The sequence below is a fragment of the Rhinatrema bivittatum genome, chromosome 5 (assembly GCF_901001135.1).
Source record: "Rhinatrema bivittatum chromosome 5, aRhiBiv1.1, whole genome shotgun sequence".
Classification (NCBI taxonomy): domain Eukaryota; kingdom Metazoa; phylum Chordata; class Amphibia; order Gymnophiona; family Rhinatrematidae; genus Rhinatrema; species Rhinatrema bivittatum.
The window spans coordinates 13226194-13253906 of NC_042619.1; the positions used below are offsets into that span (position 1 = coordinate 13226194).

The 27713-nt window shown below is 43.8% G+C and overlaps 2 protein-coding genes across 5 annotated transcripts in view; one reads left to right on the forward strand and one right to left on the reverse strand.

Moving 5' to 3' along the window:
• The window catches only part of NUMA1 (nuclear mitotic apparatus protein 1), a 503280-nt gene extending 485486 nt beyond the window's left edge, over positions 1–17794 (reverse strand). Inside the window, exon 1 of the mRNA XM_029602025.1 lies at positions 17655–17794. The gene's annotated coding sequence lies outside the window, so the exon portion shown is untranslated. The remainder of the gene's footprint in view (positions 1–17654) is intronic.
• Positions 1–27713, forward strand: part of LOC115091808 (leucine-rich repeat-containing protein 51-like) — an 89825-nt gene that overhangs the window by 27962 nt on the left and 34150 nt on the right. The window contains exons 2-3 of one of the 4 annotated variants that reach the window (XM_029602031.1): positions 6541–6637; positions 24147–24245. In XM_029602031.1, coding sequence (XP_029457891.1) covers positions 24167–24245 — 79 coding nt within the window. In that variant the 5' untranslated portion in view covers positions 6541–6637; positions 24147–24166. Of the gene's footprint in view, positions 1–6540; positions 6638–17253; positions 17393–17889; positions 18163–24146; positions 24246–27713 lie in introns of those variants that run through there. The other 3 variants (XM_029602032.1, XM_029602030.1, XM_029602033.1) reach the window with 3 other exon arrangements.

Genomic DNA, 27713 nt, shown 5'->3' on the forward strand with positions numbered 1-27713 from the left:
AAACTGAAAGGAGCAGCTACAAAGGTAAAAAGTGTGCAAGAGGCATGGTCATTGTTAAAAAAAAAAAAAACCATCCTAGAAGCACAGTCCACATGTATTCCACACATTAAAAAAGGTGGAAAGAAGGCAAAATGATCACCGGTATGGTTAAAAGGGGAGGTGAAAGAAGCTATTTTAGCCAAAAGATCTTCATTCAAAAATTGGAAGAAGGATCCACCAGAAGAAAATAGGATAATGCATAAGCAGAATAATATCTGCCAAGGACCCCTCAAGGTTATTTTCATTCAACCTACAAGAAAGCTATATAAGAACTTCAATTTATTTTAACAACCAACAAGAGAATTACACAAGAACTATCCAAGTTCAGCTCTGGACCTTCTTTGAAACCCCAAAGAATACCCCCAAAATACCACAAGGAATACCAAAAGAATTTGTCTAACCAACTCCAACTCCTTGGCAGTCCAAATCCCAATACCCACCCTCTTGACAGTCCAACGCCATTGTTTAGTGCCTCTACCCACCTTTAGGCTTTGTATATATTTGTATATAGTACTATTTGTATATAGTACTTTTTATGTAATCAACCCACATATTTATTTCCAAGTTATTTTCTTCCTGTTCCTTGTAAGACATTTACTTGTCACTGTTGTTATTGTTCAAATTGTAAACCGAATTGATCAGTAATTCTGTTACTGGAAAGTCGGTATAGAAAAGTTCTAAATAAATAAATAAATAAATAAGCGTTGGCAAGTTAAATATGACATTGATAAGACAAGCTAAGTCCCCGCTAAGAGATAATTTTAAAAGAAGATGGCTGTAGAGGCAAAAACTCAACAGTAAAAACTTTAAATATATCCGAAGCGGAAAGCCTGTGAGGAAGTCAGTTGGACCGTTAGATGATCGAGGGGTTAAACAGGCACTTACAGAAGATAAGGCCACTGCGGAAAGATTAAATGATTTCTTTGCTTTGGTGTTTACTAAAGAGTATGTTGGGGAGATACCCGTTCCGGACAAGGTTTTCATGGTTAATGATTCAGATGGACTGAACCAAATCACGGTGAACCTAGAAGATGTGGTAGGCCTGATTGATAAATGTAGTAAATCATCTGGACCGGATGGTATACACCCCAGGGTTCTGAAGGAACTCAAAAATGAGATTTCAGACCTATTAGTAAAAATATGTAACCTATCATTAAAATCATCCATTGTACCTGAAGACTGGAGGATAGCTAATGTAACCCCAATATTTAAAAAGGGCTCCAGGGGCGATCTGGGAAGCTACAGACTGGTTAGCCTGACTTCAGTACCAGGAAAAAATAGTGGAAAGTGTTCTAAGCATCAAAATCACAGAACATATAGAAAGACATGGTTTAATGGAACAAAGTCAGCATGGCTTTACTCAAGGCAAGTCTTCCCTCACAAATCTGCTTCACTTTTTTGAAGAAGTTAATAAACGTGGATAAAGTGAACCAGTAGATGTAGTGTACTTGGATTTTTCAGAAGGTGTTTGATAGAGTTCCTCATGAAGGGCTTCTAGGAAAAGTAAAAAGTCATGGTGTAGGTGGCGATGTCCTTTCGTGGATTACAAACTGGCTAAAAGACAGGAAACAGAGAGTAAGATTAAACGGACAATTTTCTCAGTGCAAGAAGTGGGCAGTGGAGTGCCTCAGGGATCTGTATTGGGACCCTTACTTTTCAATATATTTATAAATGATCTGGAAAGAAATATGACGAGTGAGGTTATCAAATTTGCAGATGATACAAAATTGTTCAGAGTAGTTAAATCACAAGCAGATTGTGATAAATTGCAGTAAGACCTTCTGAGACTGGAAAATTGGGCATCAAAATGGCAGATGAAATTTAATGTGGATAAGTGCAAGGTGATGCATATAGGGAAACATAACCCATGCTATAGTTACACAATGTTAGGTTCCATATTAGGTGCTACCACCCTAGAAAGAGATCTAGGTGTCATAGTGGATAACACATTGAAATAATTAGTTCAGTGTGCTGCGGCAGTCAAAAAAGCAAACAGAATGTTGGGAATTATTAGGAAGGGAATGGTGAATAAAACAGAAAATGTCATAATGCCTCTGTATCACTCCATGGTGAGACCCCACCTTGAAAACTGTGTACAATTCTGGTCGCCGTATCTCAAAGCTATAATTGCGATGGAGAAGGTACAGAGAAGGGCGACCAAAATGATAAGGGGAACAGAACAGCTCTCCTATGAGGAAAGACTAAAGAGGTTAGGACTTTTCAGCTTGGAGAAGAGATGGCTGAGGGGGGATATGATAGAGGTGTTTAAAATCATGAGAGGTCTAGAACGGGTAGATGTGAATCGGTTATTTACTCTTTCAGATAATAGACAGACTAGGGGGCACTCCATGAAGTTAGCATGTGGCACATTTAAAACTAATCGGAGAAAGTTCTTCTCCACTCAATGTACAATTAAACTCTGGAATTTGTTGCCAGAGGATGTGGTTAGTGCAGTTAGTAAAGCTGTGTTTAAAAAGGATTGGATAAGTTCTTGGAAGAGACGTCCATTACCTGCTATTGACTTAGAAAATAGCCACTGCTATTACTAGCAAAGGTAACATGGAATATTTTGGATACTTGCCAGGATGTTATGGCCTGGATTGGCCACTGTTGGAAACAGGATGCTGGGCTTGATGGACCCTTGGTCTGACCCAGTATTTATTTAAAAAATGTTATATCCTGCACAATTAGGCATTTACATGTCCGTCTAGGCGGTTTACAAACAAACAGAATTTAAAATAAACTTAGCAAGACAAAATAGAACAAATTTTTATAACAGGTTTATTATAATGGTCTGACCAGAATAACGTATTGATTATTGTACTCTGTAGGCATCATTAAACAGATAAGTTTTTAACATTTTTTTGAATTCTTTGCGGTTAGGTATCATTCGGATAAATTCAGGGATAGAGTTCCACAGTGTCGGACCTGCTATCGAGAAGGCCCTTTTCCTTGTTAGAGCTAGACTGGCTATTCTGACTGATGGGATTTCCAATAAACATTTGTCCATGGATCGGAGCTGTCTTGGGGGTTTATATATGTGTAACATAGAACAAAGCCATAGAGAGTTGGGATTGTAGAGTAAATTATGGATTTTGTGTTTGATTCGGTGAGTTATAGGAAGATGATGTTGCAGTATGGGAGATGTTGCAGTATGGGGGTGATATGATCTTTTCGTGGTAAATTAAAGATCATTCTTGCGGTTGCATTTTGGATTAGTTGTAGTGTGGATAGAGGTAGACCTATATATAGTGCATTACAGTAATCCAGACTTGATAGTACTAACGCTTGTGTAACTGTTCGAAAATCAGATGATAGTAATAACGGTTTAAGTTTTTTGAGCATATGTATTTTAAAGAAAGATTTTTTTGAGTTTCTGAAATGTGTTTGGATAGTGTTACTTTTGAATCAATAGTTATACCTAAGTTTCTTGCATGGTGCTTTATAGATATACATTGCCCGAATGTAAACGTTTTAGGAGGTTGATGATCGGAGTCTGGTACTGTTGATAAGTAAATTTGTTCAGTTTTTGCTGTATTTAGTTTCAATCTGTTGTGAGATAGCCAGGTTCTTATTGTTGTTAAGTAGATTTGGAGTAATGAAAACATGTTAGTCCAGGAGTCTGTAAAATGTAAGATGAATTGTATGTCGTCAGCATATATCTTAAAATTTAAGTTCAGACCATCGAGGAGACTACACAGAGGGAGGAGGTATATATTATGTAATAGTGCTGAAAGTGAGGAGCTTGTGCTACACCTGATCTGGTGGTGTACCACTTGGACTTGCATTTCCCAGTATGGCATGTTCTTATGACTCTCCCAACAGCGAAGCAGCCTTAGACAAAGGCTTTTGTTTCCTCGAATCAGTTACCTTTTTAGTAGGAACAGCCAAATTGAAATCAGGAGCATCAGATTTACCATGGTAAACAGAGCAAGCTACACCTTCAGTGGAGCTGCATTTTGCTCTGCACACGCTGCAGTGTCGGGCTCTCTCAGCCATACTGGAAAACAGCTCTCAGCTTCCAACTGTACCGGCTATATAAGAAGGTATTTAACACTTCATACATCACTTTCTCCTTAAGACTGAAATAAGAACCAGGAAGAGAAAGAGGGACTTTATATTCCTTTGTCTGTAATTATTTAATTACAAGTTTAGATTAGTTGTTTGCTGATTTTCATAGCATTAAAAAGAGGATCACAACTTTTACCACGGTTTATCAAAGGACGTGAAAAATACTGGTCACAGCACCTACCGCTGTCAGTCCAGACCCCCACCCCAAGTGAAACCACCACCAGGCCATGTCAAGGAGGAGCCAGAGCCACTTTGCTACAGCCCCTTGCCATCAATCTGCGGCCGGGCTGCACAGAAGAAAGCCTGGAAAGGGAGGCAGCTCAGGGAAGGTAAGGAAAAGAAATGACAAGCAAAGAGTTTTAAAATAAGCAAAAAACAACAAAAATTAAACAAAAAAGGTAAATAGAGAAAAATTATTTTTCCTAGCTTCTAAAACTTTTTAGCTGGCATCCAAGTTTTCAAATTATTTATCTAGTCCTGGTCTATTATATAGGATCAAGATTATAGTAAATTAGATAAACACTGTTGTCATGCACTCCAAATTCCAAAGGCCAAAACCTACCAACATAAATCCTTGAGTCTCAGAGCCTTCTCATCAGCAGGTCCAGCTCTCTGGAACTCGATCCCACCTGATTTGAGACAAGAGCCATGCTCTTTAACATTTAGGAAAAGACTAAAAACTTGGCTTTTCAAAAAAGCATTTCCAAGCCTTGAATAAAACCTCCTCTCACTAGCACTAACTCGTATGCAATAATGGAATGTAAACACGAATCAACCAACCTCAAACCCTCTCTCACTAATTCCTGCTGAATATTTATCATACTATTACCATTCACAACTGTGTCATATTTAGTCATTTGATTACCTATGTACCGTTTCATAGTCTTATTTTTTCACTTGCTATTCTAATGTATCAATAGGCTGAAATGTAAATATTGTGCTGTTCAATTTCTCCCCTTCCATCCCAAGTTTATTTTCCTTGTTTTTTGTAACTTTCCCTCTCCCTTTTTCTGATTCACTGTATTTAAAGTTCAAGGTTCTTATTGAAAATATTGTTTTTTACGTTACGTTATGCTTTACACTCCTTGTTATTTGTAAACCGGGTTGATGTGATGCCTATCATGAAACTCGGTATAACAAAAACAATAAATAAATAATAAATAAATAAGTACTGTATGAAGGAGAACAGTCATGATAAAATCTCCCTGTATTTACATGATTTACTTACATTTCTGTTGTATTACATTTAGAAGTAAATCATGTAAATACAGGGAGAGATTTTATATAACAATCTAATTGTAGGTTGAATCATGCTACCATCACATTTTTATGAAACTGGAATCAAACACTAGGACAGAGGTTTAATAATGACCACAACAATGGACTCTGTACACCACTTTCCATGCATAAGTGACTACATAACTACCCATCCTGCTACATGGGAATTTTAACCGATTAACTTCTCTACAACCAAATGAGAACTAGTATAGCATGAAGGTTACATACCACACCAGGAACTGGAATTGAGTGCAGAAAGTAAACATGCAGTACACGTTTTTACATTTGCTTTCAAAGCTCAGTTATCATTCTTGCTGCTGTTGGCAGGCGTGCCGGGTGCAGACCAGTAATGGACTATGGACCCTCAGAAAGAACGAGCATGCAAGAACTGCTCACTGACCAAAAGCAACAGCACCTTCATAGAGTGCAACACAACAAACAGCTTGTTGGGCACTGTATCATATTTTGATGTACCACCTTAAGTAGGTCCCAATTTAAACAAAAAAAACTTGCATAATCCTGCCCAGGTCAAGACTGGGAAAGCTGACAAGAGATCATGCAGAACTGTGTAGCGCTGGTGGTGGCAGCGAAGTTTTTAGGCTGAAACCAATGAACTTATTCACTTGTGGATTAAGGGGCTTTGAATTTGGCTTCCAGAAGCAACAGGCTAATCAAGTTTCAATCCATGCTTGCTTCTAAATATTCTAGGTATAGTCTAACAGTCCGATACAGTAAAAAAAAAATGCAGGAGAGCAGGTGCTCCCTGTTGAACGCCCGCTCTCCCGACACGCTCCCAGGCACTTCCGTATTTAAATGAAGTGGTGTGCTAATAAGGACAATAGCATGTCCCTAGTGCCTCCTTATTAGCGGCAGAGGTGGCTGTCAGAGGGTCCAACAACAGACACTCTGTTTTTCTAACCACTGACCGGCGAGCAGAATTTTTTAAGTTTTGGTTCCTCTGACTTAATATCCTAGCAATATTGAGTCAAGTCAGATGTGTACAGAAAAGCAGTATTTTTTGCTTTTCTATACACTTTACCAGGTTGCTTGGCCGCACATTTTACTTTCAGTATCCCAGGGACTAATAGCCTCATCAACATGCATTTGCATAATTCAAACTTTGAGTTAACAAAAGGTTTTATTTGCTTGCAGGGATCAACTACATCAAGTTGTCCACTCTAACAAGCTATTTTTAGTAGTAAAAGGGCAGGACTAGAGTTGGGGAAAGTGACAAGACTACTATCTCCAGGCCAGTATTTATTTATTTATACAGATTTATATACCGATGTTTGGTTGGAGTACATCACCTCGGTTCACAAAGCATACACATTAAAATTCATTCTTCATACAGCAATAAAATCAAGATACAAATTAAACTCACAAAATTATCTAAACCTCAGCATAGATCAAAACAAAAATTTGTACACAGTTTTATAGCTTCTGGGATATAACTCTTAATTTCAACTGCTACTAATGCCTGGGTGAAAAGCCACGTTTCCAAAGCTTTTTGAAATGTTTTTAGATTAGCTTCCAGTCTGATATTCTGGCATGGAGTTCCAAACCTTAGGCCCTGCCAATGACAGAAACACATAACTTTCTAGCTGCTCAGAAGATCTGCTGCATTTTCACCACACATTTGCATTCTCTAGTCCCAACTAGGCCACATTTCCACTTACTCATTTTAACCAAACCATCTTTCCAAAGAGAATTTCTAAATTATATAATGGGGGCATCATCAATTCAGAAATTTTTTAAATATATTTTAATTTGAAAATCCTTTTAATGCAGTTTAAGACCTGGATTGAAAAGATCCTAATTGCAAGGCTCTTAGTTGACAAGCTGACCGAAAAGTCTCGGAACGCAGTTCACCAGATATAAGCCATAGAATAGGTATAGTTATCTCACCTTATTACCCCACAAGTGCAACCAATTCTCTGGCAATACACTTAAACAGCAAGTGGATGTAGAACTGCCTCTGACAAATGTGTAAAACAATAATACTAGCAATTACCAGATGAGCTCTAAAATGCACCATATGAAGGCAGATTTAAAGGACTACTGCTGAGCTATAACTTCTGTACTGCAGAATACAGATCAACTGTGTTTAGATATGGTCCTACAGGCTCAGCTAAATTGTGTGTTCTCATTTTCCATGGAGTATCCCATATAAATCTTTTACACCAAGAGTTTATATTCTAAATGTTTATGGAATAAGAAACACCTTTGACTTAAAAAAGAAAAAAAAATTGGGGACTCCCTGGGAGGAAGGAGGCCAGACCTTCCATATCCCAACTACTGGGGCTTTTCATCTTACACAGTAAGGCCGATGCAATACCTGTGCACATAAAATGGGCTTTCATGACTAAGCGCAGGCTCTCCTAAGCACATGCCGATCCACCTCTCCCGGGCGCCCAGCTTAATGTTTAAATGAGCTGCTGCAATAAAAAGACAATTCTAGGGGAAATTGTGCATCCCTAGCGCCTCCTCGACATCAAGCACCCAGGAGAGGAGGCTGTCAGTGCGGGTTAGGAAAACAGTTTTACAAGCATTCATTTTCCTAACCTGTGCACAGGCACGGGTTAGGAAAATGGACGCTCGTTAATTGAGTTCCGTTTTCCTAACCTGACCAACAGCTTTTTAATTTTAATTTTTCCCTTACTCCCTTTTTTGGTTCCTCCGACTTAATATCGCCACGATATAAAGTCAGAGAAACGACAGAAAAGCAATATTTTCTGCTTTTCTGTTAACTTTAGGGGCTCCTAGAGAATTAATTTTTGAGTAGAAATGTGCGCATTGGGGACTTTGTTTTTTGCATAAGTGGGTAACAGCTAATAGCCTCATCAACAAATTTACATGTGCTGTTTGGATGTGCTAATCCCCTTATTGCATAAGGGGTTTTGGACGCACGTCCGAGCGCAGTATATAGCATCGGCCTCAATGTGCAAAGAAAGAGAAATCCCAATGGGTGGAGCTTGATAATAAGTTGTTGGAAATATTACAGTGCTAGACAGTGTTAGGTAGATGGCGTGATTAAAGCCAACACTGGTCTACAGCCAAAATGCTTCCGAAATGGGGTGTTTGGAACTGAGTTCCTGTAAGGTCTAAAGCACTGAGAACCTCTGCCCCTGGCCTCCTCCGGTAGGGGGTAGAGCTTATCCATTGCCTTTGCGACCTTAAGCCCCATATCCAGAATATCCCATTCCTTAAATATCAAGTCCATTGCCGAAAAATGGAAAGGGAAAGCTGACAGCGGCCCCCAAAGACCTAGAACCACTGGGTCCATAGCCCTCAATCTAGATTCCTCTTGGGGGAGCTGAATCCCCAATTCCCCTAAAATACCCGGAATGAGGGGATCCAGCTCATCCCTCCGAAAAAGACAGACGACCTTCGGATCATCTCCATCCATCCCGTGAGACCCCCTGCTGGGGGTCGGTTTCTCCCTCAACCCCCCTCGGAAGCAGGGAGGGTATATCTGGGTCACCCTGATCATCTGTATCCGAAGAAATATCCGGATCTAGCTGAAGCACCCGGACGATGGCTGGGCGTTGACCCCTCCCTGCAGGTCCAGCTTCGTGGTGGCCTTGGCTCGCTTCCGGGATTCAGCCAGAACATCCCGAGTGTGAGGCCGTTTTCTGCCCACCTTAAGAACATGCCATACTGGGTCAGACCAAGGGTCCATCAAGCCCAGCATCCTGTTTCCAACAGAGGCCAAACCAGGCCACAAGAACCTGGCAAGTACCCAAAAACTAAGTCTATTCCATGTTACCATTGCTAATGGCAGTGGCTATTTTTTAAGTCAACTTAATTAATAGCAGGTAATTGACTGACTTCTCCTCCAAGAACTTATCCAATCCTTTTTTAAACACAGCTATACTAACTGCACTAACCACATCCTTTGGCAACAAATTCCAGAGTTTAATTGTGCGTTGACTGAAAAAGAATTCTCTCCGATTAGTTTTAAATGTGCCCCATGCTAACTTCATGGAGTGCCCCCTAGTCTGTTATCCGAAAGAGTAAATAACCGATTCTACCCGTTCTAGACCTCTCATGATTTTAAACACCGCTATCATATCCCCCCTCAGCTGTCTCTTCTCCAAGCTGAAAAGACCTAACCTCTTTAGTCTTTCCTCATAGGGGAGTTGTTCCATTCCCCTTATCATTTTGGTAGCCCTTCTCTGTACCTTCTCCATCGCAATTATATCTTTTTTGAGATGCGGCGACCAGAATTGTACACAGTATTCAAGGTGCGATCTCACCATGGAGTGATACAGAGGCATTATGACATTTTCTGTTTTATTCACCATTCTCTTTCTAATAATTCCCAACATTGTTTGCTTTTTTGACTGCCGCAGCACACTGAACTGACGATTTCAATGTGTTATCCACTATGACACCTAGATCTCTTTCTTGGGTTGTAGCACCTAATATGGAACCCAACATTGTGTAATTATAGCATGGGTTATTTTTCCCTATATGCATCACCTTGCACTTATCCACATTAAATTTCATCTGCCATTTGGATGCCCAATTTTCCAGTCTCACAAGGTCTTCCTGCAATTTATCACAATCTGCTTGTGATTTAACTACTCTGAACAATTTTGTATCATCTACAAATTTGATTATCTCACTCGTATTTCTTTCCAGATCATTTATAAATATACTAGCCGTTAAGCCCATAACAACGGGCTACATTTAAAAAAATGTTTTTGGTCCATTTCCTTCCCACTTCCTCCCCCCCCCCCTCACGTCTCCCTCCCCCCCCTCATTCTCTCCTCCCTCACCCCCCCTCCCTCCCCACTCTCTCCTCCCTCCCCTCACTCTCTCCTCACTCCCCTCACTCACTCCCCTCCCAGCTCATCCACAACCGGCAGACAGGGGGTGTCCCTCCCGCGTCGCCGTCACTGCTCCTCCCTGCCTCGCGCGCCGCCGCCGCCGCCACTACTCCTGCTGCTCCTGATGGTTGCTGCTGCTGCCGCCGCTCCTGCTCCTAAGGAGCAGGCGCCATTTTTTTTTTCCGGGCACGCTCTGCTCTGGCCGACGTGCTCGCATGCGCGGTAGAGCTGCTCTCTACTGGGCATTTGCGGCACGTCGGTCAGGGCTCCCTTATCTAGTAGATTGAAAAGTAAGGATCCCAACACAGATCCCTGAGGCATTCTACTGCCCACTCCCTTCCACTGAGAAAATTGTCCATTTAATCCTACTCTCCGTTTCCTGTCTTTTAGCCAGTTTGCAATCCACGAAAGGACATCACCAACTATCCCATGACTTTTTCTTTTCCTAGAAGCCTCATGAGGAACTTTGTCAAACGCCTTCGGACAATCCAAGTATACTATATCTACCGGTTCACCTTCCGGGCCTTAAAAGCCTTATACATCAGTAAAACAAAGTCCGAAGAAAATGAAGAGTCTGAAGACAAATCATCTCCATCTCGGACCTCCGCAGCCCTAGCCAAATCAGGCCTCACAAGTCTGTCCCCCTCAGGGACCCTGCACTGCGGGGACAAGCGCGGCAAGGGATCCTCCATCCCCGAGCGCTGTTTCATGCACTGCAGGGGCCACCGGCGCGAGCAGGGCCAAGATGGCGCCCACTGCCTCAGATGCGGACCCCAGCGCATTCAAAATGGCGCCCGTTCCTGCGCCTCACGGGAAGGCCTCGAGAGCCGACTGAAGCTCCCCAAAAGCGCCTCTTATGGTCTGGACCCGGACCCTTCCTGGAGTCATAGAGGCACCCTCTCCCCCAGAGAGGCAAGTATTACATAAACTATCGCGTGAGAGCCGCGATCGCGCGGCTCCGCAGTCCCTACACGCGGCCCAACATGACATGTCTGCCCGCAACAAAATCTACTGGCACCCCTCCTAAACGCGGTGAAACAGAGCGCAACCCATCCCCAACGCGACCGGAGGGAAGGGAGAGTCGAGCCCAACAAGGAAGAATACTTTTTTTTTTTTTTTTTTTAAATACCTTCCAAATCGCCTCCGGGTCCTGGATCCACTGGGGGGGAGTAAGCTGGGCTCCCCGGTATCACTCCCAGGTGACCTCACGCTGGAAAAAAGGGTCAAAACCCCCAGTACCTCAGTGGCCTCTGAAACCAGGGGATGATCCCTTCAGGACCTCCCACCTGTGGGAGGCAAAGACTGGGACCTGCAGGCACACACTGTGGTCCCTTGCACTCCTGATCTAATTAACTCCCTATCCTGTCTCTAAATAGACTCTAGCACAGACTGTAAGTTTGGCACTTCCTCCACCTGCTGGAGACAGAAGAATACTGCCAGACTGTAGGTGGCACCAGCCTATATGAGGCGGAGTTTTGTTTAGTAAACTTATGTCTCCATCTGCTGGGGGGAGGGGGGCCAAACCCAGGAGTCTGGACTGATCCTGGTACGTACAGAGAACAGCCGTCTCCAGCAGTTGGTTCGACCAACTTTCCACTTTGGACCATAAAGCCCGTACCACTGGACACAGTTGTAAATAATCTCCCACCAATCCACAATTTTTCCAGCATTTATTGTTAATATTGGGATACATTTTATGAAGTTTGATAGGGGTTAGGTCCCACCGAAGCAGGACGAGATGGAACTACTGCAAGTTTGCTTAAAGCAAAGATCCCATTCCTCCTCTGAATACTCTTTAAAAGGTCCCGTTCCCACTCCCTCACATAATTAACTTTGCCTCCACTATACTTAATTCAGTAGCATATATAACTTCGAAATCACCCCTTTTATCTTGTGGGCATTGTCACACATCCCTTCGAATAAAGATTTTCCCTTACAGAGATTATCCCGCACTTGTTTGGAAAGGAGAAAGTGTCTCAGCTGAAGGTAGGCAAAGTAGTCTACCTGTGGCAGATGAAATTGTTCCTGAATCATCTCAAAGGCTAATATAGACTGCCCTTGCCAAAGGTACATAAACCCTTCTCTCCCATTGTCTAAATGTTTTACCCTCCCTGCCTGCAGGAAATGCATCACACTGCCAGATAGCTGTGGTAAATGTGTATTGGCGAGGGCCCACAATTTTAGTACTCCAGGATTTCCATACCAGCAGAGAGGTCGCTGTGCATGGTGATATATCTGATAAATTGTACAGGGGCTTCCCTCGAGTCCAGAAATGTGCCCAAATTTTCCCTTCTCTCAACATGCCCTCTTCTATGACCACCCATTGTTTACATGTCATCCTATTGTGGAAATCAATGATGGCCTTTAAGTGGGCAGCAGCAAGATATTTTAAAATTTTAGGTACTCCCCAGGCCTCCATTTAATTTTGGTAGGAATTATACCATTCTGGAAATGAGGGCTGGCCAATGTCTCCAGATGAAAGAAAAGATCTTCCTTTAGAGATGTTTCAAGTATCCCACTGGGACATTACACGGCAGAGTTTGGAATAGATATTCTATCTTTGGGATTAAGGACATTTTGACTGCCACAATCCACCCAAGCCAAGATATAGTTAACTTATCCCAGTGTACCAGATCTTGTTCTGGTTTCCTAATCAGTGGTCCATAATTTAATTGGAGCAACTTAGCGTAATCTGCCCCCACCATAACTCCGATATTTCACGGCCAAGCGAGCCCATTGGAAGGGAAACCTCTTTAAGACTACCCTGTTCATCCCCCGCTAAACAGATGGGAAACAGCTCCAACTTATCTATATTAATTCTAAATCCTGATACCTTTCCATATACTTCAAGCACCTGCACCACTACATTTGGGAGGAAGCTGGCTCGGCCAACGTAAACAAAATGTCATCGGCATATAGGGATATTTTGTATTGTTTCCCCCCCACGGAGATTCCTTTAATATCAGATTGTCATCTAATCCCTTCAGCCAGTGGTTAAATACAAATCGCAAATAGCAGTGGTGACAATAGGCAGTCTTGTCTTGTACCACGCTGCACCTCAAAATATCCCCCATTAATCTTAATACAAGCCCGAGGATTCTTATATAATACCTTGACTGAATTGCAAAAATATTCTCCAAGCCCCATTTTCCCCATTACTTGAAAACGAAAAGGCCAATGCACACGGTCAAACGCCTTCTCAGCATCTACACCGAATAAGACTGAAGATGTCTTCATGTGTTTAACGTAGTGTGTGAGGTTAACAATCTTTCAGACATCATCATCTGCCATCCGTCCGGGCATAAAACCCCCTTGATCCTCATGTACCAGTGTTGTAATAACAAAACTTAAACATTGGCAATGATCTTAGCTAGCAATTTAAAGTCTGTTTATAAGAGATAAAAGGTCTGTACGTCCAGCCGCACTCAGAGCAAAGCTCTATCATCCTTAGAAAGCTCCACCTTGGCCACCCCAGAGTGATGTCCCGGGCAGACAGCATGGCTAATTCAGCCTGCAGGAAAAAAATATACTGCTATTTTTATAGAATAAATGACAAAATCCAGCTACCAGCTAGACATGTGACACAAGAACTGCAGCAAAATTCAATCTAGATCATTTTTCGCCTGGCTCCCAAAAATTCTGGTTGAACTATATGAAGAATATATTTCATCAAAAGTGATTTGATAAATCCACTTTTACACCTACATGATCAGTCTAAATCAAAAGTTGACTTCACACACAAAAAAACATTTCTTGGTGAAATCTATTACAAATATTAAAGTATGACGTTAAGCAGGGCTGGTACAAGGATATTAGGCACACTAGGTAAGCCTTCTGGTCTTGTGCCCCCACCCCCAGACTCAGCCCTGGCTTCTACTGCATTTGCGCCCGAGTGTATGCTTCTTTGTGCTATGAACAGGATAGGCACTGCTCACGGACCACCAAATCTCTACTCCTCTACCATAAGCGCAATAGGCACCCCCTAAAGGTAGACACCCGAGACCACCTAGTTTGCCTAATAAGACGTGCCGGCCCAGACATGAACCCAAATTTATTTTTTTTTTGGCAGGGGAGAAGTTTTTAGGAAGAGTTCATTAAAGGCCTATTAGTTTCAGTAGCATTGTCCAGTCTGTTCACTGTTCATCAATGGATTGGTAGCAATACTTTATAACAGTATTAGTGTAATTTGAAAGCAAAATCATAGCATTTGGGGTCATAAAATATGCATATAGAATTTTACCTATTCATATTTGGTATCAATAATAATGAATACACTGACTACCTAACTTCTAGTTGGTTATGCATGACATAGAAATACATCAACATAAGGTCACTAGGCAATAGCCTTTTCAGTCCAAGCATAAAAAGTGCTACATGGCTCAGACATATTGCTGCCTAAAAGAAAGTTTACTATAGAATACAATGCTGAACAATGAAGAGTGATGTTAGGCTTCTTTCCATTTTACCAGACAAAACTGATGTAAATGCAAAACCATCAATAGAAAAACATAGAGCAACCCAGGAGGCAAAGCAGAACTAAAGGCCTTTTCCTGCCCAACTTGTTTGATATTTTGTAAACTTAAAACTATGGACAGCTAGGTGCAGTAAAAGTATAGGCAATATAATCTCACTACATTTATATCAGTGACCCTCAACTTAATGCCCAATTTATTAAGCTTTTTTCTCAGACTCAGAATGAGAGAAAACCTTAGTAAATCAAGCCCAGTGACTACAGTACCTTAAAAACCTTGGTCACTGCAGACATTTCCAGCAATTTACTTCTGCTAATGTTGAGGGATAATCCAGTCTTTACATAACATCCTTCCCTCCTTCAACTTTACATTCATCTCTAAAGAAAACCAGTTAGATCAAAGCCTGCTCTAAAAGGCATCACAACCTACAAAGCATCCCAATGAGACTAATCCTAGAAGATAACACTGTTGAAATTCAAAAGGGCATGGGATAAACACTGCAGATCCCTACAAACTCCAGAACAGAAATGAAAAAATGGGGTAACCTATGTTTTAGTGTATTACTTTTGCAAGATGGAGCCATAGCTACTACCACCCTTAACAAAAAGCAAGGGGGGGTAACCCACACATAGTGGCAGTCACTACCACCTTTAAAAAAAAAGGTACAGGGGTAACCTGCACAGAGCAGAAGATACTTACCCCTAAGGGTAGGTAGGCATGGAGGTAAGCTGCAAGAAGCGGTAGATACTAACAAAAGCAACTTGCTTGGCTAGGCAGTTTGGTCTATTATGTTTCTGTTAGCTTAATGGGGAAGAAATGGACATGTACTCCAGTGGTTAGATCAGCAGGCTTCCAACCAGAGAATCCAAATATATCAAAAGAAAACCACCACAGATTTCAGCGATTCTCAATAATCAAACAGAAATCAAGAGCAACTCTATCGCTGACAAGTTATCGTTTCTTAAGAAACATTTATGCAAACTTTGTGAAATTGTTGAAAACTTTCATCCACCTACACTCCATGGGACTGTGAATTTTCTGAGAAAACCTTGCTGGCTCAAAAATATATTTATGGAGTGGGAGGGAGGTTTCATATACAGTGTAGGTGTCCCCGCACCAATACGTGATTGGTTATAATCATCAACCTGCCTTTAAATAATTTTTTTTTTTTTAATCTAAGTCCAAATAGAATGTCAGATTCTTCCGGAGGCTCATGACTGACCAGAATCAACATGAGGTGGTAAACCCAATTCAACAGACCAGAAGGATTAATGTGCGGAGAGGTCGGAACCCCAAAAGGTTGGTTATACATCGCCATCACATTCCCGAGGAAAGACTAACGTCTGAAACATGAACGGTTCGTGTCGGGATTATCATTAAATGATCCCGACCATTGACCAACAAATTCGGGAAGCCGGTCGTGGATCCGACTTTAAAATCTATTTCAAGCCTCACAGCTTGAATTGTATTTATTCTGTACATAAATTCAATGTCTACAGTGCCACGGAAGAATCTGACATTCTATTTGGACTTAGATTAAAAAAAAAAAATTATTTAAAGTCCAAATAGAATGTCAGATTCTTCCGTGGCACTGTAGACATTGAATTTATGTACAGAATAAATACAATTCAAGCTGTGAGGCTTGAAATAGATTTTAAAGTCGGATCCACGACCGGCTTCCCGAATTTGTTGGTCAATGGTCGGGATCATTTAATGATAATCCCGACACGAACCGTTCATGTTTCAGACGTTAGTCTTTCCTCGGGAATGTGATGGCGATGTATAACCAACCTTTTGGGGTTCCGACCTCTCCGCACATTAATCCTTCTGGTCTGTTGAATTGGGTTTACCACCTCATGTTGATTCTGGTCAGTCATGAGCCTCCGGAAGAATCTGACATTCTATTTGGACTTAGATTAAAAAAAAAAAATTATTTAAAGGCAGGTTGATGATTATAACCAATCACGTATTGGTGCGGGGACACCTACACTGTATATGAAACCTCCCTCCCACTCCATAAATATATTTTTGAGACAGCAAGGTTTTCTCAGAAAATTCACAGTCCCATGGAGTGTAGGTGGATGAAAGTTTTCAACAATTTCACAAAGTTTGCATAAATGTTTCTTAAAAAACGATAACTTTCCAACCAGAGAAGCCAGGGTTCAAATCCCACCGATGCTCCTTGTGATTTTGGGTAACTTGCTTTACCCGCCATTGTATCAGGGAGAAACTTACATTATGAACTTTGTGGGGTCAGCAAAAATACACAGTATCTTTAATTGTCCCAAAAGAAGAAACTAAAATACATTAATGTATTGCCTCCATTTCAACATCAAAGTCTACCAAACCGTGCACAGAAAGATAGACAGTTTATTATTGCCCGCTTTCCGGTACTCAAAAGCGTGAAACAGCAATTATCAAATACCAAAACGTATGGGAATTTGGGGAGCAGGCTGCCAGCTTATACGCATGGCCGTATGCCACGCCCCCAAAATAAAAAGTGCGCCAACTCCCTTCAGACCACATCGTTAAGAACAGCCTATGAATCTCAATCTGCGGCTCGTCCAACGTCCTTCGGCAGCCTTCCAGATAAAAAGCTCCTCTAATCACCGTTGGGATCATTCTAGAAGGCCTTCCTCGGCCCCACAGGCTCCTCTTCGGCCTTATTCTTGGCTCTAGGAAGGAGCGCGTTTATGAGAGGTTTGGTATTCTTTGGAGTAAAAGCTGTGCGCTTTTTATTACGCCCAGCCATACGCTACCAGTCATCAAAACCGCCTCATAACAGGCTAGACTAGTGCTGGTTCCGGACCCAACCCCCAACCTCCCCTCCCCTCATTTCCGGGCCTGCCTGGGTAGCGGGAAGGGGATCTAATCCCCGCACTCCGACGTCGCCGAGACTCACTCGCCCGGCCCGCGCCCCTCCTCCCACACGATTCAAACTCGAGCGCCGACCTTGCCCTACCGATTCCTATTGGCTGAGGAGCTGGAGGCGCGTCACGTGACCTCGCACGGGCGCGGGAACGAGAGCCAGTCGCCCCTTTCTGGCTCGGCGTCCCTAGCGCGAGCTCTGCTGTGCCGGAAAGTTCTAGGCCTGGGGTGGGGCGGAGTGTGGGAGGGGAGGAGTTAAGAACGGAAAGAAAGCTAAAAACTACGATTCCCGACAGCCTGCGAACGGAAGTCTCGCGAGCTGAGGCCTTACTGGCCCGCCCCTCCCCTTGAACTTAGGACTGCGTAGCCACAGAGCTTTCCGCGGTGACGTTCCTGCTCTCCCTGCCAACATTCCATTATTGTGCGCATGTTTGACAAATGACGCCGGTTGCCTTGGAAACCATGCGCGCGTCCTCCTGGGCCGGCAGGCGTGTGCTGAGGGTGGAGACGGCGCGGTGGGGAGAGATCCATGTTAATCGGCAGCAGGGATGTTGGAGAGAGCCAGAGGCCCGGGAGCCCCGGCATACGTTATTTGTGGTTCGGTAAGTAACGAAAACACCCGGTAAGCTGCCAAGAGAATGTAGGCGGCCAGGGTGTTAGGCTTTCCACTCTCGGTGCCGATGCCACCCAAGGGGGACCAAACCGGAATGATTACGCTCAGCTTGTCTTGGTCCCTGCTGACTAGAAGCCACCGAGAGGAGGATGCACGGCAGCTGAGCTATATTGCAGCCAGGAACAGATCGAGCCGTGTAGTGGCATGGCCACGTGGAGCGCTAGCTGCTGGACACAGGCTGTCTGTGCACCATGCATGCAGGCTGCTCCTCTGGGGCTTCCTGGAATGGAAAGCCAGCGGAGCCAATACACTCCTATGCATGACGCCTGGGGTCAGGAAAGGAGCCGCATGGGAGCCCCAGGACTTCTCTTCTGTAGCTATGCCTTAGTGCTTTGACCGAGTGATGTTGCACAGGCAGGTTTGTGGTTCTCACTCTTGAACACGCATATTCTGCACTTGTTATGTCTTAGGATTTAGATCTGCCTCATGCCTTGTTCAGTGGTAGCTCATGGCAAGGTATATCCAGGTACAGGCCCTAGAGGGCATACAATATAAGGGCCTCTTTTACTAAAGCGGTTTCCTTATTCTATGGCAAAACAAGTTTAGAAAATAAGTTTATACCTGAGGTAGTGGCTGGTAAAGTGACTTGCCCAAGGTCAGAAAGAGTGGCAGTGGGATTCATACCTTGGCTTGCTGATTCTTAGGCTGAAGCTCTAACCACTAGACTACTCCATTCCCTGCTTTTGGATACTTGCTTTTCCCTTTTTTTTTGTTATCCAATTTTAATTTACCAAACTTAGTGTGCTTAGTGCAGTTAGTATAATGGTGTTTAAAAAAGGATTGGATAAGTTCTTGGAGGAGAAATCCATTACCTGCTATTAAGTTCACAGCTGTGGAACAGAGTCTTTATTAGAGAGAGAGAGGATAGCTACCCGGAGAGTGGGTAGTGTAGAAGCGACATGGTAGTGGTCCGCGGAGTGGCCACTGCCATTAGCAATGGTAACATGGAATAGACTTAGTTTTTGGGTACTTGCCAGGTTCTTATGGCCTGGATTGTCCACTGTTGGAAACAGGATGCTGGGCTTGATGGACCCTTGGTCTGACCCAGTATGGCATTTTCTTATGTTCTTAGTATGTCTCAGGGCTGTTGTGCACCCTCCATCCTTTTTCCCCAAAACCTGACCCTTTTATTAGTTCAGGGCTTGACTTATTGTTGGAAAACTTCATTTACTTGCACCTTGAATACTGTGTACAATTCTGGTCGCCGCATCTCAAAAAAGATATAATTACGATGGAGAAGGTACAGAGAAGGGCTACCAAAATGATAAGGGGAATGGAACAGCTCCCCTATGAGGAAAGGCTGAAGAGGTTAGGACTTTTCAGCTTGAGAAGAGACGGCTGAGGGGGGATATGATAGAGGTCTTTAAAATCATGAGAGGTCTAGAATGGGTAGATGTGAATCGGTTATTTACTCTTTCGGATAGTAGAAAGACTAGGGGGCACTCCATGAAGTTAGCATAGGGCACATTTAAAACTAATCGGAGAAAGTTCTTTTTTACTCAACGCACAATTAAACTCTGAAATTTGTTGCCAGAGGATGTGCTTAGTGCAGTTAGTATAGCTGTATTTAAAAAAGGATTGGATAAGTTCTTGGAGGAGAAGTCCATTACCTGCTATTAAATTCACCTAGAGAATAGTCACTGCCATTAGGAATGGTAACATGGAATAGACTTAGTTTTTGGGTACCTGCCAGGTTCTTGTGGCCTCGATTGGCCACTGTTGGAAACAGGATACTGGGCTTGATGGACCCTTGGTCTGACCCAGTATGGCATGTTATGTTCTGAATAATTATAGATGAGTTATGAACTCATTCAAATCTGTCAAAAGGGTTTTTCTTTTTTTAGCATGGGGCACATTTAAAACTAATCGGAGAAAGTTCTTTTTCACTCAACGCACAATTAAACTCTAGAATTTGTTGCCAAAGGATGTGGTTAGTGCAGTTAGTATAGCAGTGTTTAAAAAAGGATTGGATAAGTTCTTGGAGGAGAAGTCAGTCAATTACCTGCTATTAATTAAGTTGATTTAGAAAATAGCCACTGCTATTACTAGCAATGGTAACATGGGATAGACTTAGTTTTTGGGTACTTGCCAGGTTCTTATGGCCTGGAATGGCCACTGTTGGAAGCAGGATGCTGGGCTTGATGGACCCTTGGTCTGACCCAGTATGGCATTTTCTTATGTTCTTATGTTCTTAGGGTAACAAGGAGTTTGGACTGAAATGCATGGAACATGATGGGGTAGATATTCAAAAGTCAGTTGGTTAGCTAAGTTAACCAGATAGACATATCTGACTAAGTTAGATGGGATATTCAGCATGGCCGTGCGGCTGAATATCCCAGTAGAAACTGCTACTTAGACAGTCTTATCCATCTTAAGTTTAGGCTTACTATTAAGCAGGTCTAATTTATCCTGGTAAGTTATCCATCTAAGGCTGAATATCGCTACTTAGCCAGATATCGTATCCAACTAAGTAGCACCACCCCGATTCACCCATTGCCCACCCACAACTTATCCAGATATCTGGCATCTGAATATTGACCTCTTTATTGCTAGTCCACAGTCTCATGCTATATATCCAGTTGTCCATAGTTCCAGAAAACTGTATGTGTTATATGTTGCAATATCTTTTATTGAACCAACACAAGAGTTATTAAACAAAGAAGGCAATCAACTACAGATCTGTCAGTAGTGGGCAGTACCCTGAAATAAGTAAAATAGAGGACAGCAGCTAAAGAGGAATATCCATGTGAAACAAACTTGATAGAGTTCTTTGATGAGATGGCCTTCATCTTGGCTGTCTTGACTTTCAAACCAATTTGGATTCACTTCAGTCTGGCTCTTGCCCTCTGTATTTCACACTCTGTTCTACCCAAAGTCGCCAGTGACCTCGTTGTGTACAAGGTTAAGGGCCTTTACTCAAGCCTTATCTTCCTTGACCTATCTGCTGATTATGACATTATGGATCACCATCTACTCCTTGACATGCTGTACTCGATTGCATTTCGGAACTCTGCTTTAACTGGTTTTCTTCTTGCTTCTCCCATTGTGCTTGTATTTATTTATTTGATTTGTATTCCATTTTTCAGGCACTTCAAAGTAGATTACGTTCAGGTACTGTAGGTATTTACTGTATCTTATGGGGATTCTTCCTCCGCTGCTATTCCACTATTGGTTGATGTGCCTCAAAGCTCTGTCCTTGGCCATATTCTCTTTTCTCTTTGCATTTCATCCCTCAGAGCTCTGATCACCTCCCATGGTCCCATTTTTATGCTGATGACTCCCAGATCTCTCTCTCTACATCAAAAATTTCACTAAGAATTCTATTCCAAATCTCAGCCTACTTGTCTGATATTGCTGCCTGGATCTCCCACTGTCAGCTTAAACTTAACATAGCCAGAACAGAATTTGTCTGCCCTGCCCTCTCCCCCCCCCCCCACCCCCCCCCAGGCCATAATTCGCTTACCCTCTTCCCTCTATTTCTGTCTCCGTGGATGGTGCTCCCATCCTCCCTGTAACACTGTGGTCATCTCTGATGCCTCTCTCCTTTGCACACATCCAAAACACTGATAGTGTGTCATTTCTTCCTCTATAACATCACTAAAATTCATCCCTTTCTTTCTGAGCATGCTACCGCGATACTCATCCGCTCTCTTAACACCTACTGCTTAGACCAGAGGTTCTCAGCTGGTGTGTCACCACTCTTCCCAGTTCCCTGCTGACCTAGCTGCTCCCCCTGCCTCAGCGAAATAGAAACTCATCCTCCGCCTGGGCTTAAAATGCTGATAGCCCAGGCAGAACACAGCAGGAGAGCTGGAGTCAGTAGCATCCGCCTCATCTCTTCTTCCCGCACCCCCCCCTCCCCCCGCGTGGCGAGGAAGAGGAAGTGGAATGCAGCAACCATGCACACGGGAAGAAGAGATCATGCTAGTGCGTGCAGCATCAGCCCGAAGAAGAGCAGTGCGGAGCAAAAGAGGAGCAACATCAGCCCCCGCGGCCGTTGAGTAGTCCTTTCTCGAGGCTGCGAGGACTGGAAGTGGAGGAGGGTGCTGCTGCCACTAAGGCAGCAAATGAGACTGCTGCTGTTGCTAGTTCAGTGGGGGGAGAGAGAGAGTGAGATGGTGAGCAAGCATATGTGTTTGTGATCTTGTGTGTGTGTGTGTGTGTGTGTGTGAGAGAGAGAGAGAGACAGCATGTATGGAAGAGAGTGATTGAGAAAGTGGACAAAGCCATGGGGCCTGATGAAGTTCATCCCAGGATACTGAGGGAGCTCGGAGATGTGCTGGCGGGTCCGCTGTGTGACCTGTTCAATAGATCCCTGGAAGTAGGGATTGGAGAAGAGCGGTGGTGGTCCCGCTTCACAAGAGAGGGAGCAGAGAGGAGGCTGGAAACTACAGACCAGTTTATCTGGGTAAAATGTGGCCGGTTAAGTGTAATGTAAAGCACACTCTACGCTTATAGCCAGGGACACAAGAACACTTAGACTCAGTAGAAAGTATAATTTCTTTTTATTAATCAGTATAAGTGTTCTCGGGAGATGCTGGGTACTGGATGCCCTTTGTCTGACAAACTGACCAGCATCTCCTCGTATACAGGAAGTGACTCTTCTTTTATAGAAAACATTCAATACTGGAGAAGGTTCTAGAGAGTTACGTGACTGCCCAAAGATCATTTACATAAGTTGTAATGTCAACTGCATGATAGCATCATCCCTAACTACCCCTGATTAGTTTACCCAGGACTTGTAGCCCATTTACCATGGCTGTCGAGATAGTTCTTTGTTCTGTTAAAATCCTACTGGTCAAGACAATCATATAGAAACATTGAAATGACGGCAGAAGAAGACCAAATGGCCCATCCAGTCTGCCCAGCAAGCTATGCACTTTTTTTTTTCCTCTTACTTGTTACTCTTGGCTCTTAGTACCTTTTAGTTCTATTTCCCTTCCACCCCACCATTAATGTAGAGAGCAGTGTTTGAACTGCATCTAATTGAATATGTAGCTTAGTTAGGGGTAGTAACCGCCTCAATAAGCAAGCTACACCCATGCTTTTGTTTACTCGACTATGTAATTCAGTCCTTGTTGGTTGTTGTCTATATATAGATCCTCTTTTCTACATTGCCCCTTCCGTTGAAGCAGAGAGCTATGCTGGATATGCGTTGAAAGTGAAGTATCAGACTTTCTCCCCTGCCGTTGAAGCAGAGAGCTATGCTAGATATGCATTGAAAGTATCAGGCTTATTTGGTTTGGGGGTGTAATCAACAGACGTGTAATCAACCCGTCTGTAGCTGTGTTGATTACAAACTCCTGAGAATAGTGCCTGAAGCTCCCCTTTGTGACCCTATGAATAGGCCTCACCTGTCTGGTGCCAGCTTGCCTGCCTCTACAGATATCCAGGGACATTCTGTAAGTCATGCTCAGAAAGTCACTCAGAGTCCATTCAGCCCAGGCAGGCTAAAGAAAAGCAGAGGTTTCTGGGGACTTCCTTCTCCATGTTGGTTTTCTGTTCAGGCATACTTCTCATAAGTTAGAGGCATTCTGAGGGCATAACTGGGAAGAGCTGAGTTAGCCCGATAAGTTATCCAGCTGACTCTGGTCGGCCTGTACCCCTGTGCTAAAGTTAGCCGGTTATATTTATTTCTGGCTATCTAGCCACCCCACTGAATACAGAGGCTAAGTTAGCTGGATGAGTTTATCCAGCAGCTGAATATGGACCTCACAGAAATATGAAGAAAGTAAGTGCACATATAGAGGCAGCTCAGAAGCCCTCTTAGCTCAAAACAGTTCAGTGCTAGCTAATTCAGCACAGTGACAGGAAACGCATTTCCAACACAACCTGCTAAAACTCCAGTTTAAAATAGATGGTAACAAGCAGTTTGAAGCTGGACCTTCAAATGACATGCTTTTTCTCTTTTAGGTTTTATAAGAAGATAAAAGATGAGCCAAAAGTCATCCCCCTACTCCACGCCAGGGCCTCCTGCTGATTTTTCGTTCAAATGCATCAATAACATGCAAGGTAGAGTGACTTGTTCATTCACACTTTGTACGGTGCAGCACGGGAGGAACATTACATACGAGAGCTACTAATTTATAATGAATTGCCCTGTGTAGGAAGGGTTACAGGGCTATGTCAGTCCCACAGCTGCATTTTCCGTACAGAGTATATGGCATTTGTGTGATTAGGTTAAAATTCTACTTTCTAAAGAAGTAAGGAAGCAGCTTTAAAAAAAATGTAAACAAACCATGCTGTACCTCTTGTGTGTTTAAATATGGATAGATACACAGATGTAACTAAAGTTCCTACCGGGCTTCCCTATAGACTAAATGCCAACAAACAGAAGACAATGGGATACATTTTTAAAAAACAGCGTGCGCCGAGCCCTCCGCGCGCTGCCCGTTCCCTCCACCCCACCCCCCCCCCCTCACCTACCCCCCCTTACCGTTATTGTAAAAGTTACACCTACCAGCCGGCTGCTGGCGCACCATCTCCCAACCCGGGGGATGTTCCAGAGGCCTCGGCCGCACCCCCGGAACACCCCTGGGCCAGCACCACGCCCCCCGGAACGCCCGGAACGTCGCGCCACCCAGCCGACACGCCCCCCCTAGCGAAGCCCTGGGACTTACGTGCGCCGCCGAGCCTATGCAAAATAGGCTCGGCGCACGCAGGGGCGTTTTTAAAAGGGTTACGCGCGTACCTTATGCGCGTAACCCTTGTAAAATCTACCCCAATATGTTTTCTTATGTACACGGATGTCCGGTGTTACTGAATAAGCTCCACCAGAAATAGGTGATAGCCTTTTAAGTGTAAATACCATTTTTATTTTATCTTATTTTTTTCTTTTGTTTTATTTCATCTTCAGCAACATAATTCTTTTGTTCTTGAATACTATCCCTCCACCTAAGGTGTTTGTTTAAAACATTACTAATGGTCTTAATAACACTCTTGGACTACTTATTTCGCCAATTTTGATATTGATTTGTACTTAGCTCTGTTTAGTTAGAAGTGATCTTCTCTTATGCAGGTCGTTCATGTTAGCGAAATTGGAGGGATGACGAACTCAATTGTAAACTGTAGTACAGGACACAGAGGGTTGCAGGAAGGAGCTCCTCTTCGAAGGCTTCCCCAACAAGTAACCCTAGTGACGGAGGCCTCCACCAGAGGATGGGGAGCTCCTTTTGAACACAGGGCACCTAGTCTCTCAAGGAAAGTCTGTTTCACATAAATGTACTCTGGCACTGTTCGCGCACCTTCTTCATGTAAGAAGTCGTCAAGTTCTGGGTCAACAACAGGGAGGCACAGGATCATGGACTCTCTGCCAAGAAGCACTGACAATATGGCAGTGGGCAGGCAAACATCGAGCTATCATACAAGCCACTTAACTTCTGGGGATTTCCAACACGCTGGCAGATCGCCTCAACAGAATGTTTCAGCCACATGAGTGATCTCTGCAGCAATCAGTAGTAGTGCGGGGTCGGCCATCGGTGGATCTGTTTGCCTCAGAACAAAACAGGAAAAGAAATCAATGTGTTATGCCTGTCGGTCGCAGATGGCTGCGACCTCACATGCTCATGTCTTTTTTTTTTTCCCCTGCACCATCAATCCTTGGACGAGTGGCGGCCGACCTCCACGATGTCCCTAGGACGGTGTGGGCGCTGCCAACCATCATCTTGGATCCGGAATCACCTAAGGCGCACGCACAAGGGCCTCCTTTGTACACGTCATGGCGGGAACCTCGGGGGCTTCCCCTCCGGATGACGTCAGCTCGCCTCTGTACTGAAGCCGACTGGCCCTCTGCTACTCGAGATAGCAAGGAGTTTCCTAGTTGCTGAATCCGCTCTACTCTTGGACTTCCTGTTCCAATTCCTCCTGAGGTCTTGACGACCTGGGTACCCGTTCCTCGGGGGCCCTTCCGCGTTCCTGGCTATCTGCTCCTCGGAGGACCTTCCTGCCTTGGGATTCTACCTGACCCACTGCATTGGAGCTATTCTTGGAACTTCCATTTGTGAGTACTTTACTTCTGACTACAACGTAACTGCTTGCTGGAATTTTCTGCGGTGTACTCCATGCCCCGGGCCACTACCATTCCTCTTCAGTGAAGCTGTTCCAGCACATTCTGAGTTACAAGGTTCTACCGCTTCATCCACAGCTTCCTTCGGGCTTCCTGCACCTCTGTCGCACCATCATCAGTACAGACTCCTCTGCGTACCCCGCGCTGCGGGCCACTCCCGGATCTGCATCATCAGCGGTATTCCTATTTGTCTGAAGGAGCTTCCTGGCATACCCCGCGGGCCACTACCAGATCTGCATCATCAGCAGTATCACCTGGGTATACCCCACTGCTCAGAACTGTGTTGACTTCACCTCCCGCTCTGTTTTTCCTTCCTTTACAATAAAGTCTTTTCCTACAGCTGTGTCCTGCGCCACTGAGACCACGCTTACCGATGGTGAGGCCCACAGGGCTCCTCCCTGTGGGTGGAGACATCTCTCACCTCGGCCCAGGGTTCACATGTGATGTTTGTCTCGAACGTCGGTATAGAAAAATTATTAAATAAATAAATACAAAAACATAACACAATGATGCTCAGTTCTGCCCAGTGGCCTCAGACTAGCTCAGGACACTTTCTTGCTGCTTTTGAAACAAGTCTCTTGTATGCTTTTCCACCAATACTGTTGATCCCCAGAACACTATAGAAGCTTCTCCAGGATCATTCTCTTCTGATCCTCATCACTCCAGTATGGTCCAGACAGATATAGTTTGTATCTCGTGTTCAATTATCCAGGATTCCTCCCATACATCTGGGGTTAGACCTTAACATTGTTAACTCAAGACAAAGGGACACTGTGTCATCCCAACTTCTCAGCCCTCAACCTAACAGTTTGAATGTTGCATGCTCTGTAATCGTGGACCTCTGTTTCCATACAGAAATTGAAAACATATTAGTTTCACCTAGAATGCCCTCAACTAAGAAAAATTATGCCTTCAAATGGAATAGATACTCCATATGTTGCATTTGGACCCATACTCATGCAAACCCAAGCATTTGCTAAAATACTTACTTGACCTTGTTACGCCCGTCAGTCGCAGACGGCTGCGACCTCTCATGCTCACTTCTTTCTTCTCTGCTCTGACTCCATTGGGGAAAGTGGCAGCCTCCGCCAGCTCCCGCCACCCCACCTGGCGTTCCCGGGATGGCGTGGGCAATGCCGACCACCATCTTGCGCAGGACAGGCGCGAGCGCGTCAGTCTTAAGCGTTGCCTGGCAGGAACCTCGAGGGCGTTCCCCTCTGATGTCTCCACTCCCGGATACTTAAGCGTACTGAACCTGATCACTGATGACTTGGCAACGAGTTCCATCTTTGCTGATTCCACTCCTCACTTCACGGACTTCCGTTTCAAATGCTTGGGCGTTCTCCCTTCTGGGTATCCGCTCCTCAGGGGCCCTTCTCTGCTATTGGCTATCCGTTCCTCAGAGGGCCTACCAT